Source organism: Solenopsis invicta, chromosome 6 (assembly GCF_016802725.1).
Source record: "Solenopsis invicta isolate M01_SB chromosome 6, UNIL_Sinv_3.0, whole genome shotgun sequence".
Taxonomy (NCBI): domain Eukaryota; kingdom Metazoa; phylum Arthropoda; class Insecta; order Hymenoptera; family Formicidae; genus Solenopsis; species Solenopsis invicta.
Window position 1 is genome coordinate 10,313,710 of NC_052669.1, and position 13,798 is coordinate 10,327,507.

A 13,798-nucleotide genomic window follows, 5' to 3' on the forward strand; every position below is an offset into this window, starting at 1 on the left:
TTAAAGTGAGCATTGAGCGCCCTCCCCTTGAATCGCGTCGGAGACGTGAACTCGTGCTTGTGCACGAGGCGGGAGGGTTCAAATGTTGAGTTCACACGACTTGAAATATGAAAGTATGAGGCGACATAGTTTAGTAGTAGGGTAGCCAAGGATAGAAAAGATGTTGATTTGGAATGAAGGATATTTATCTTTAAGGTATTGTCTGAGATTAGATGATTTCGGAATGGTAATAGGACAATAAAAAATGATATGATTGGCGTCCTGCCGACCTTCCCCACAGGGGCAGTTTGGTGAGTCTGACATGTTTTTTCTGAATAAGCTGTATTTTAAGTTGTAGTGGTTGCTTCTGAGTCGGTTGATTATTACTATTTCTTCTCTGTCAAGAGGTTTGCGATGAAACCAAGGGCGCTTATAAAGAGTATGTTGGTATAAAGAAGCATGTTGGGTGCCGTTAGCTTGTGCCGCTTCTTCCAGATAAGCTCTGAATTTGTTGGTGGTATTACAGTTGATCTCGGCAAAATAGTCCGCGTACGGAATGCGGAACGGGGGAATGAATCCTTGACGGGACGCAATTTTGGCAGCTTGATCTGCGTTTTCGTTTCCTGGAATTCCCTTATGTGCCGGGACCCAGCATAGTGTCAGGTTGAAGTTAAATTTGTCTAGAAGAAAGAGCTTATGTTTAAGTCTGTATATAATGTGGTTGTCGGCCTTGTGATTGTATTGCGAGATAGCTTGAAGCACGCTTAGTGAGTCGGTGAAAATGACGGAATTGATCCAGTGAAGTTCTTCGATAATTCCTATGGCTTCAAGCAGCGCCCAAGCTTCGGCAGAGAAGATGGATGTTTCTGCAGGAAGTTTATGCATTATGGCTTTATTTAGACTAGGGATGTATACGCTGGCTCCGACGGCCAGAGAGAGTTCAGATTTTGAGCCATCCGTGTAAAGATGAGTGTGTTCTTTGAAGAGTTTATCAGCTAAGTGCCGGAAACATTGGTTGACAAGGTCCTGAGAGGCATCTTTATTCAACTTCGTGAGAGAATTGTTGATTTGTGGGGAGAATGAGTAGGCAGAATAAGGGTATTGGAATTTCGGAGGAATAGTGCTACGAAATATTTTTGTTAAGTCTCTTGAAGCTTGGATGTAAATTCCAAAAATTGGGAATTTTTTAATGAGATTGATTTTATCCTGTGGTGACTTCACCAGATACCTGAGAGATTTAAGGTAAGAAGTGGCAGGATTACTTTTATTGGCAAGGGCTTTGTAAATGTATTTAGAGGAAATATGAGAGATTCTGACTTCTAATGGGGGTTCTTTGGATTCGTATAGCATTATGTTGATAGGAGTGGAAATTCTATAGCCGAGGGCAATTCTGATGCATCTATAAATGAGTCTTTTAAGTTTCAAAAAATTTGATGAGTTGTTGCGAAATTGAAAGATCTGACCTCCATATTCAATAGAGCTTCTGAAGATGGCTCGAAAGATTTGCAGGAGTAGACGGGGATGAGCCCCCCACCAAACGCCGGAGAGAGAAGAAATAATGTCCGCTAGTTTCCTGCCCTTATGAATTAGATATTTCAAGTGTGTGTCTCCTTTGAGTTTAGCGTCAAACCAGATGCCCAAGAAACGGGCACTAGTAACTCTGGGAACTAGGGTGCCATTTATGAAGATATCCGAAGGGCCTTGCATACTTTGTGAAGAGGAGCGCTTCCGGGAGAAAATCAGAAGTTGAGATTTGGCGGGAGACAAGGTCAAGCCTCTATTTTTTAAGAAAATTGGAAACTCGATCCAAGTTGTGCTGAAGGGAGCCAAGCGCGCTGCTGATGTTTTCAGCGGATACAAACAGTGCGATATCATCTGCGTACTGCAAAATCTGGCCTTCTTTGGTTAAGTGTTTGCCGATGTGCCTGAGGTATATGTTGAAAAGGGTAGGACTTAATGTGGATCCCTGGGGGGTACCTTTGTGTGTAAGAAATGGGCCTTTGAGTTCCCCGTCTGTAATAAAGAAGAGTTTTCTTTCCATAATAAGGTTGGCAATAAATTTACAAAAATTAGGGGGCAATCCCATGTCCACTAGATCTTGAATTAATATATAAGGAACGACGTTATCAAATGCACCCTCAATGTCTAGAAACACGCAAGCAACAATTTCCCCCCTAATGAAAGCAGAATGTACGAAACTAGAGAGAGAGACGAGATTGTCAACACAGGATCTGTTTGATCTGAAGCCAGTCTGAAAATCAGGAATGAAACAATCACCCTCCACAATCCATCTGAGTCGGTAGTAAAATATCTTTTCCAAAATTTTGAGGAAGCCTGACAAGAGTGAAATAGGTCTTACGCCTCCTTGAGGCTTAGGGATTAAAATTATCAATGATTGAGACCAACTTTCTGGGAAGGAACCTTCCAATACAATAGCGTTGTAGAGATCCGCCAGAGTGGAAAAGAAGGAGTCCGGAAGAGCTTTGATCATGTTGTATGAAAATTGGTCAAGGCCCGGAGCGGAATGAGACTTTATGTTTTGTAATACAAAAGCGATGTCTAAGGAAGAAATCTCAGAGTTCAGCAGTTTATACCTTTCGGTGTGATTTTCGTCTGAATTAGTATTAGGCTGATGTTTTGTAAAATAAGAGGATATAGTGCGAAGTGCTTGGAGGTCGAGTAAGCACGCGGGTGGGCATAGTTTGTTAATGCATTCCAGCTGTGAGTTGGCCACTGCCGACGAGTCTTGTTGATGTAAGGATTGAGCAAGATTGCGTTTTTTAAAAAGTTTTATCAGTGACCAGAGTTCTGCCGAAGGGGTCTTAGAGTTGAAAGATTTACAGAGGTTTTTCCAGCTGTTTCTTTTTTGTTTCTTAAGAATTTTGGAGCACGATCTTTTGGTCTGAATAAAAAGTCTGTAATTTTCAAATGTAGGAAAGCGCTTGTATATGGCAGTGGCCTCTCTTCTTGAATCAACAGCTTTCTGGCAATCAACGTTCCACCAAGGAGGGGCACCTTTAGAAAGTTTAGATGTGGCGGATTTAGGAAATCTTCGATGCTCTGGGATAAAATTGAATATTAGATTCGTGATGTGTGCAATAAAGCTGTCATATTTTTCACAAGCGTTGGCACCGGAGAGGTTCTCATAGGAGACTGGGTTGTTAAGACAGAGGGCTCCAAAGGCGTTCAATTGATCACGAGAGAGAGACCATTTATAGATGAATTTTTTCTGCTTTGATAACGTGCTGTTAATTTGGATAATTACCGGAAAATGATCACTGCCCCAAGAGTCACTCAAGGTCTTGGAAAGACACAAGGAGGCCAATTTATGAGAGGAGAGGGAAAGATCAATGGTCGAATCTCTGCAACCGGGAGGGAGTAGAAGGATAGGATTTTTATCATTAAGTATGACATAATTGTGTTGATCAATGGCCTTAGCCAACAATTTGCCTGGACCATCGTCATATGAGTTGTTCCAATAGGAGTGATGACAGTTGAAATCGCCCACTAGTAGTACTAATTGAAATTTGTCCTGAAGTTCTAGTATCTTGTAAAATACTGAGAAAGGTGTACGTCTACCAGGATGGCGATACAAATTGACAATAAGGCATTGGGTGTTGTTGAGGTTAATTTTAATACCAAGAATTTCAATAGAAGGATCCGCGATATGTTCGAGATTGACGATGGAATATGAGATGTCTTTGCGCACGAGTGTGCACAATCCGCGTTTGTTGTGAGTGTCAATGTCTTTTCTTATGATTTGGAAACCTTTCAAATGGAAGGAATTGTTTTCATATAAAATGGATTCTTGGATGCAAATGATTTCATAATTACAAGCTACAGTTTGTAAAGTGGGAATTTTACTGCGGAGGCCTTGGCAATTCCATTGTAATATGTTAAATGTTTTATTTGAGGAATTGCGAGAGTTATTTTTGTGAGAAGAGAGGGAGGAGGAGTTGGAATTCATAATATTGTTGAATTAAGGATAGTCAGGGGTGTATAAGAGTGAATGGTTAATAATATGAGTAAATAGAGTTTGAATTAAGAAAAGTTGCTAAATTTAAGAGGAAAGATTAGTGTTAACAAGTTTAGGAAGGGTTAAATTAGATGATGAGTGGACTGGGCTATTCCTGTTCGATTGGGAAATTGGCAAACTTTCCAAATATTGATTTGAGGGGTCATCAGTATTAGAAGTATCGGTGTCATTAAATTTGTAGTTAAAAAGGTTTTTTATTAAGCAAATAATATTATTCGTGTTGATGTGAGCAGACAGAAAGTTAAGTGAGGCATCAATAATTGCTGTAAAATCTTTTTTGAGTAATAAAGGTAAGAGATCATTTATAAAAAATTTGCTTAGATTATCCATGAAGTTATTACGGTTAACAGAGTTATCTGATGAGTCTACAGAGTTAAAAGGGCTTTTACGAGAGGAGGTTGGATTAGTGTTATGTTGTTCGAACATAACACCATTCCTAGAAGGAAAAGAGGAACGACCGTTTGGATAAAGGAGGAATTCTTTGTGAAAGTCTGTTTGTTGCCTGGTCTGGGCGGAACCGCGAGGTAGCGAAGGGCCACCGCGGCCTTGGTTATAGCCATTATTGCTTGTAGGAAGATGAGAAGGAGCGTATTCATTGGAATTTGAGCGAGTGTGTTTTTGGTTAGATACTATATTTGCATAAGAGTCCGAGGAAGAATGTCGTGACGACTCGAAGAGGCATAGGAATTTACATTATTTAAGGCTTCATTTTTGTTGTTGCTATAGAAAGACGACGGAAGTGCGTCAATGTGAGAATGATGACTGTAGGAATTTTCGGATTGCTTGTTGTTTAGGCGAGGAAAGTTTTTATAGTCCGCTCTAGGGTCGCTAGGGAGGTCCGAGGAGCGAGAGAAGGTAACACTGGTCGGAGTGTTAGAACGAATAATTTTTCTCGCCTCAAATAGAGGGATGTTTTCGGTTGCTGCTAGAGAGAGGATTTGTTTGTGTCTGAAGAAGATAGGACAGTCGGGAGAGGTGGCAACGTGGTTGCCTTTGCAATTTATACAAGTCGGGGGTTTGTCTGCCATGGGACAGTACTCTTCTTCTTTGTGTTTGTTAGAGCCGCAGTTTGGACACCTTTCGGATCCCCTGCAAACAGGTTTGATATGCCCGACTCTGTAGCAATTGTAACAAGTGCGGGGATTGGGGATGAAGGGATTAACCTCTTGTCTAGTTTTGAAAATGTAAACAAATTTAGGAAGGATTTGGCCCTTGAATTTGACAGTAATTAGAGAAGAAGGAACAAGTTTGGTGGTGCCATCAACAGTGGCTCTTTTTTGCAATCTTTTGACTTCGATGATTTGTGAGGGATGAGCTTCAATTGACTTAGTGATAGCTTCTACACTAATACTGGGTGGAATGTTTCTAATGATGCCTGTGCGCATGGTGCGGAAAGTGGGAATAAAAGCGCGTAAGCCATGTGCGTTTAATGACTGAGATGAGACTAAGTTGTTAGCGGAACAGGCTGAACTAAATTCCACCATAACCTTACCTCTGCCTATATTTTTTATTTCAAGGATATCTTTGGATACGATATTGGAAATAATGCAGCTAATGTGGAGAGGGTGCGTAGATTCTAACTTGGAATTATCAGTACTATAGACATATACCGTATAAGGAGGGTTGTCTTTGTGAGAATATTTGTAAGGGGAAGAGCTAGAGCCATCCGAAGAGGGAGAGAGGTTGCGGTTGGAATTTTCTTCATTGTTAGCCAGCGTGGGTGTAGGCGATTGAGTATGATTCAGAGTTGAGCTGGAATGTGCACTGTTTGTAGATGAGCTGTTTTTCTTGACTGAGTCTGTTTTGGTCTTGTTGGATTTGCTCACCTTAGTAGTTTGGGGCTGTGCCGGCAAGTCCTCTGAAGTTCGTTTACGGATGTTTTTGGACGGTTCGATTTCCATTGGAACATTGGTGTACTCTAAGGCAGTGTTTATTGTATTGTTGTCTGAAGTGCCGATGTTTGATACGATATGTCCTTGGTTAACATGGTCGTCAAGGTTCTTGTTAGCAATGGATGAAATAACGTCTTGAGATGAAGGGGTGTTCGCCTGAAATTGTTTTGTGTTGTCAAATGTTTCAGGGTTGAGGTTATTATTGCTATTCAATGTAGACTCAAAATCATTAAATTGGTCGGCCGGAACGCCAAACTTGGAAGGTGTAAGAATGGAAGGGCTAGGAGGAAGGGGGGGAAAGGAAGAAGGGTCGGGGGGACGAACAGGTACCTCAGGGTGCAAACGGCGGACGTCGCCGTTATATGCACCCGTACCGCTGCCCCCTGCCAAAGAGGCAGGGGGATTATTATTCATTGTTACTTGTGTTCAGATGTAACCTCGAGATCACTATACGCAGACAAATAAAGCCCAATCAGAGGGCAACGGCTCAGAAAACTGAGTAGCCACAGAAAACTCGAAGAAGATCGAAAATGCTCGCACAACAACTATGTCGCAGAGGAACACGTCCGCTCAACACGAGCCACCATGATCGAATCTACGCAAATATACGAGACGAGTCAGCCTGTCAGCCTCCTGAGACTTTTGAGTGTCCTGAGACCGGGACCGGTCCAATATTCAATATTACGTTTTTTTACAGTATGCCTTGGGTTGGGATGCGTGTATGTGTCATAGAGATATTACAGATAGAGTGGAGAAGCTAGCCTCAAAAGTGACCCATTGGTAGAAAGAGACAAATCCCATTGTTAGAAAGAGACAGAAAACGCGAACTTTAGTTTATCTCTATCTTAATGGCGCTAGTACGACAAAGACAAGAATATAGGTCCTATCTTCTCTCTCTTTCTAACGGAGGGACATTTCCACTTACAGATCTGTCTATGGTTCCTCTACTCTATTTGTAATATCTCTATAATATGTGCTCAATCGCGATCGTCGCGATGCGCGGCGCATAGTTCCACATAGTTCTTGGTGTAATCAATGAGTAAAAAGATACAAGAGAGATTCTATATCATCGGTGTAGCGCGGGTAAGCTGAACGGGCGACGGATGCACACTTATTGTTAGTATTTGAATTTTGTCTATTTTTAAATACTGAAAGAGGCAAAGAGGATTAAAGAATTGTACAATAAAAAGCAATCGATCAATGAAAAAATATTATTATCAATACGCCTTTGTAAAAGCTAGACTGTGATCTGAGAAGAAATCGAATAAAATTTTAGAATGTAAGATCAATTGCAGATTATAATTGATTCAAAATTAATTATTTCACCGCTCTGCATTTTCATGTTTGGCTGCTTTCGTGACAATGTGATTATAATTATTAAAATAAAAGTTAGTCAAATTGAAGTAAAAAATAACTATTATTGTAATAATTATGCATTTATGTGCTGCATATGTTAATTGCTTGTATATAGAACAGCACTTGCAAAAGTATCGAAAGAGATATGAATTAGATTATAATACAAGATAAGAGGTACGAATAAGATTATAATATACTAGAAATAAGAAAATAAAAAAGCAAGAGTCTGTATACATATGTACTTTAATTATTAATAATTGTTTGATTTTTTATCATCTAATTAATTTATTTGTCAGGCAAGATTTTTTATCTAAATAAAGTATGCAGGTGCTTCTTGTAATATCAAATTTTTAAACTGTCAAATTTTTATATTTAGAAATATATCTTCACAATTATACAAGTAAATTAAATATCTGTTTTTTTTCCAAAAATTATATCTTATTACACTTAACACGATTTAAGTTTTAGACCTCTTGATTAATGTCACGATAATTTGTACATTGCATCCAGCAGAATAACTGTTCGCTGAGTGGCTAAATGGCAATTGAATACAATTTATTAAGGGGGCATATACACCTAAAAGGCCAAAAAATGGCAATTTTCTGAAATTTTTTTTTTTGGAAACTGTTGGAGTTACCGAATTGGGGTTTGTTCTAGTTAAATTAAAATATACATTTTGAAGAAACTTCATGATTTTTTTTATTAAGAAATTGTGCAAAATGACAGAGATATGGTGTCGTGAAGAGTTGCCCCTGAAAAAATCGCTCAAAACGATACCAGGTGTACCGCCAGGTACTTTCGCCTAAAATCAACTGAAACAAAAAATGTTTATGGAATCTTAAAATATATAATAATGCCTTTGGTATATCGGAGCCAATTTCAAAAATATCAATTTCTGACAAAATTGCGGGCGTTTAAACTTAAAGTTGCGATTTTTAAGACAAAATTTGTTTGTTTTCTCGCTCTCGCCAAAAAACTATGAAGTCTAAAAAAAAACCCTCCGATACGCGATAGATAAGCTGCGTTCGGAAATACTACTCGTGAGTGTGTTTCTGTGATTTCAGTAAAAAAGTAATGGGGGTATAGTATGTTGCGTGTTTCCGAATGCTACTCAGTGTGTGTCAGTGTGTAAATATCAGAGATTGGGTAAGTTAACAAATTTTTTTAATTAAATTAAATTAAAGTTGATAACATATAAAATTAATTTACGTTAAAAGTTATATAAATAAAAAATTAACTCACAAAGATCTTGTCAGATAAAGTTATCTTAAGATTAACTTAAGTTGAAATAGAAGTTCCCAGTAAGCAAACAAACATTTCTGCGATGTTATTACAACGTTATTTAATAATATGTAACGTTTTCAAATATGTTGTATTTAACGTTGTAATGAACATCACTATGAACAAACTTTGACATTGATTTAGAGGTTTCTGTAACGTCGAAGTAACAATTACAATTAACATTTCGCTAACGTTCTTTTAACATTTGGTAACGTTTATTATATAACATTACCCATACAATACACTAACATTGTAACAACATCTTAACAATATTTAATGTAAATATCAATATAAATATTTCTCTGAAATAGAAATATTAATGTGGTTACACCATATAATTCCAATGCAAAACATTATTTTTGTAGTATTTTAAAAATATTTTTTGCAAAAACAATTCTCAGGAATTTCTCTTGGAAATTTCCAAGTGGCCACCCATCCAAGTCGTGACCACGGTGAACGTTGCTTAACTTCTGCGAACTGGATCCTTTGTGATGATCTGTAAACATTTTATACTAATATGTGTGTATAACTACAAATTAGGTGAATATATGTAGAAAAGATGAAACATATAATGTATTTTATATTATCACACGTTTTTACCCGATGATAATAAATGGTCAACTAATTTTATTAATAAATTTCTTAATTTCTTACTATTGAACAGTTTTTCGGCAACTGAAATCCGTTGAAAGAAACACACACTTTACTATCGCACAGCATGCATTTATCCTACGTTATTAAAAGCAATCGACCGCGATTTTATTGATAGTTATGCATGGTTATACAATTTTATTGCAAAGCAACGATTCAAAAACATTTAATGCAATATTATATAAGAATGTTAAAAAAACATTTGGAACAATGTTTTTAAAACGTTTCTTAAACATTTGGAAATATCACATTATTTAGGTAATGTTTTAAAAACATTTTTATAACATTACATAAAAACGTTGAAAAAATATTTGGAACAATTATTGAAACATTTTATAAACATTAGGAATTATCACATTATTACATAATGTTTTAAAAACATGTACACAATATTATATAAGAACATCGATATAAGTCACAAGAAATCAATGTTTCAAAACGTTTATTTAATGTTTCTTGCTTACTGGGTTAATTTTGAAAATCATTATTTATATAAAATTAGAATATTGTAATTATTTGAAATTGCATTTTAAATAACAATACAATTATAGTATAAATTATCAAATAAATTTTTTGTTTCATTTATAATTTAAATTTATATGAAATAAAAAACAAATATTGTTTTTTACATAGATATATATTCTTTTACAATTTTTTTATATTTTATGATTAAATTATTAAAAATTACAATATTACGTATAAGGTAAAATATAATCTTACATATGATATGTTGATAAAATATAATCCTATTAAAGAAATTTTGTCATTATTAAAGTAATTATTAAATTTTAATAAGGGCGCCATTTCAAAATAGACACACCGGCTCACACCAACTCCACTTGCTTTTTCGTCAGGTGGTTTGGTGGCACACGGTGTGCCTCTCTCGACGTTTTCCGAACGATTTCACCCGAGTGCACATCGAGACGACACACCGTGTTTTCCAAACGGCTAGTATGAATTAGTGGCACACCAGTGTGTATTATATTTCCAAACGCAGCCATAATCATAGCCAGTAGAATAGCCAGTATAAATTTCAAGCAAATCGGTTCAGGGGTTATCGAGATATTTCTGGTATCAGTTTGAAACATGTCGTTTCGAGCAAAACGCATTTGAATATTTAACATATGTTTTTGTTAACAAAACACAAAATTTTTTTAACTTACACAGAGTCGTCAATTCCAGGACTATGTATAATACAAGTCCTCTCCAGTAGATACAATGCACATATCGTCTACATTTTGTTGTCGGCGACGTATTCGTGCTTCTTTGGTCTGTTCCTGCACGCATACTTCGGACGGGTACCAAGCAGAACAGGGAGTCGTTACGACGTCATAATGATGTCAAAGTGACAACAAAATGATCATTAAAAGTCACTTTTCGATCAATTACAATTCACTTTGATGTCACTTTGACATAATTGTGAATCACTTCGATGTCGTTTTGACTTGTTATTCTGCTTGGGCTTACGCTATGCGGCGCGATCATCTTCGCGGAGAGAGAGAGTGAGGGTTGGGGGGGGATATTGGTATGTATTTGGTCCGAGAAAAATGCTCAAAATAATACTCATTATTCGTAATATTGAAGTTATACCATCGTTGAATATGCAAGCAGCTATACTATATATGCAGCAATTTCTACTGTAATAGTACCGTTGTGCATTGTTTTTGAGGCTATTTTACAAATTATATTGTTGAAACTTTTATTGCTATTCTGAGTATAGCCACACAGCACTCCAATATATAATGCGTCTTTACTGAGGTATTAGACACGAACCGAAGGGACGAGCCGTGATCCAACCACGATATCTCAGCGGCGCGTCAATGTGCTATCAGGGCTATAACTTCGTCATTTTTCGGAATTTTGACTTGAAATTTTCACCAAACATTCTCGAAATATTAAACATGCAATAATAAAAAAAATCGATTTTTTTGATCTTTCTAGGTGTATGTACGAGGTGTGTTCAAAAAGTATCGCGAATTTTGTGTTTTTTCAAAAATTATTTATTTATTCATGAATATCTATTTTGTCCCCTTCAAAGTAATCCCCATGAGATATTATACACTTGTGCCAACGGTTTTTCCAATCTTCGAAGCACTTCAAAAAATCATTTTTTTTTATCTTGTTCAGCTCCTCCTTCGATGCCGTCTTTATCTCGTCAAGCGTAGCGTAACGTCGTCCTTTCATGGGCCTCTTCAGTTTAGGGAACAAGAAAAAGTCACAGGGGGCCAGATCTGGGGAATACGGTGGCTGCGGCATCATTAGTGTGTTGTTTTTGGCCAAAAAGTCGCGCACAAGCAACGATGTGTGAGCAGGGGCGTTATCGTGGTGCAAAAGCCAATTTTTGTTCTTCCACAAATCCGGGCGTTTCTGGCGGATTGCTTCGCGCAAATTGCGCATAACTTGCAGGTAATATTCCTTATTGACCGTTCTACCCTGTGGCAAGAACTCATGATGCACCACGCCCCTGCAATCGAAGAAAACTGTCAGCAAAACTTTCATATTCGACCGAACTTGGCGCGCTTTTTTCGGTCTTGGTTCGTGCGGCAGCTTCCATTGAGATGATTGAGCTTTGGTTTCCACGTCATAACCATAAACCCACGATTCGTCACCAGTTATGACCCTCTGGAGCAAATTTGGGTCGTCGCGGACAGAGTCCAACATCTCATTAGCAATGTTCATGCGATGCTGTTTTTGGTCGCAATTGAGCAATTTTGGTACGAATTTCGCGGCGACCCGTCTCATGCCCAAATCATTGATAAAAATCGAATGGCACGAGCCAATCGATATGTTTAGGTCCTCAGCAACTTCTCTAACGGTGATTCGACGATTGGCCAATACCATTTTCTCCACTTCATTAATTTTTTCGTCTGTTGTTGAAGTGCTCGGGCGTCCGGCACGCTCTTCGTCGTTCACATCTTCTCGGCCTTCTGAGAACATTTTGTACCACCGATAAACGTTGCTTCGGTCCAAGGTAGCTTCTCCGTATGCCACAGTCAACATTCGGAATGCATCCGCGCACTTAATTTCGTTTTTCACACAAAATTTGATACAGGTTCTTTGATCCATTTTTTTGAATAGGTAAAAATCGAAGACGATCCAAAACACGTGCAAGCAAAGCAGCTGTCAACAATTAAGTGAACATTCAAAATGGCCGAGCTTGTCGACATAAGTGAGAGACATGAGTACCAACATAACGCCACAAAAAGATCGAAATTCGAATATACGTAACCCGCGAAAATTCAAAATTCGCGATACTTTTTGAACACACCTCGTACATACATACCACCTTAAATTCATAAATAAAAATCAATCACATACAATAACTAAAGCTTACAATTAATGTGGACGTTGATGGACATACTCATCAACATTTCAAATACATTATCGTTGTTTTATCGAAAAAGAGCTAAAAAGTAAGGTCACTTGATTACATTTTCGATTTTGTTTCGTGTTGCGCATATTGTTTGGTTCTATTCCATGTTATGTAGCCACAAATTATGTAACAATGTATAAAGAACAAGTAAAAATTATAATAACTTAGACTTAAAGAAAAAAATACTTAAAAAAGCATTAAATATTGCATTTTTTCAGTTCCGATTTCTTCAGTTTCAAAAGGCCTGAAAAGAAAAGTCAATTAAGCTCTTTGACCATGATAATTTTGCAAAAAAACATTTAACAGCTTTGAACTGTTCTAACTTGAATATTTGAATTTATTATTCGCATTAAACTAGCAGATATAAATGATATTTTATGTTAATTGTAAGGCCAAAAGTTTCATATCAACATCCTACTGCTACGTCCTGCGGAGTAACGATTCTTTTCCTTCGCAACCAGCGGATATCCTAATTAACGCCGCCGAACAGCGATGATCTCACTTCGATTCCAAGAATACGGTGACTCTCACAGCAATAATCAGATGTCACGAATTAAGTAGTTATAAATTCACCAATCATGGGGATTGGAGATGACACCGTTGCTCGACGCCGAAAATACCAAAGGTAGTAAAATCAGGGAGCTGGAAGACGCACGTGTGTACCCTTTCGGATTTGAATGCTCGGCACCCACATAGCAATAAATTGATGAAATTTTGACATTTAATGCTTTTCGGGAGTTCAATTGTCAAACCCGCCGCTTTCTCGGGATAACAATTACCGAGGAATATAAAAAAATTGTAAAACCAAATATTGCCCGTGGGCGTATTAATGAGTAAATTGATGCACACGGCCCTTGATAGGACAAAGAGAATCATAGACGAAAAATTGTATAAATAGGCGCGTTTTCCAGCGGAGCAGTTATTATAGTCTAGTCTTGATTCCTGCTCAATTCAAGTGAATCACAATTCCGTGGCATCAATTGTATGTCCGAGTTCTGTGACTCTTGGATCCGCGGTCTTTAAACTCGTACGGGGCGTAAGTCTCGGTCAAAAAAAGTGCCATTGTGAAACTACCCAAGCAGAACAACAAGTCAAAATGACATCAAAGTGATTCACAATTATGTCAAAATAACATCAAAGTGAATCATAATTGATGAATCGTCAAATCGACCAAAACTCTCTTACATAACTAACAGGTTCTAAATAAAACTAGTACTTTTAATGATCATA

General features: G+C 37.5%; 1 protein-coding gene across 1 annotated transcript; it reads right to left on the bottom strand.

Annotated features, from left to right (window-relative positions):
- Positions 1 to 78: 78 nt before the first annotated feature.
- LOC120358019 lies at positions 79 to 1,329 on the bottom strand. The gene has a single exon (XM_039450422.1). The coding sequence runs from the start codon at positions 1,327 to 1,329 to the stop codon at positions 79 to 81; it is 1,251 nt and encodes a 416-aa protein (XP_039306356.1).
- Between the last annotated feature and the right edge of the window lie 12,469 nt (positions 1,330 to 13,798).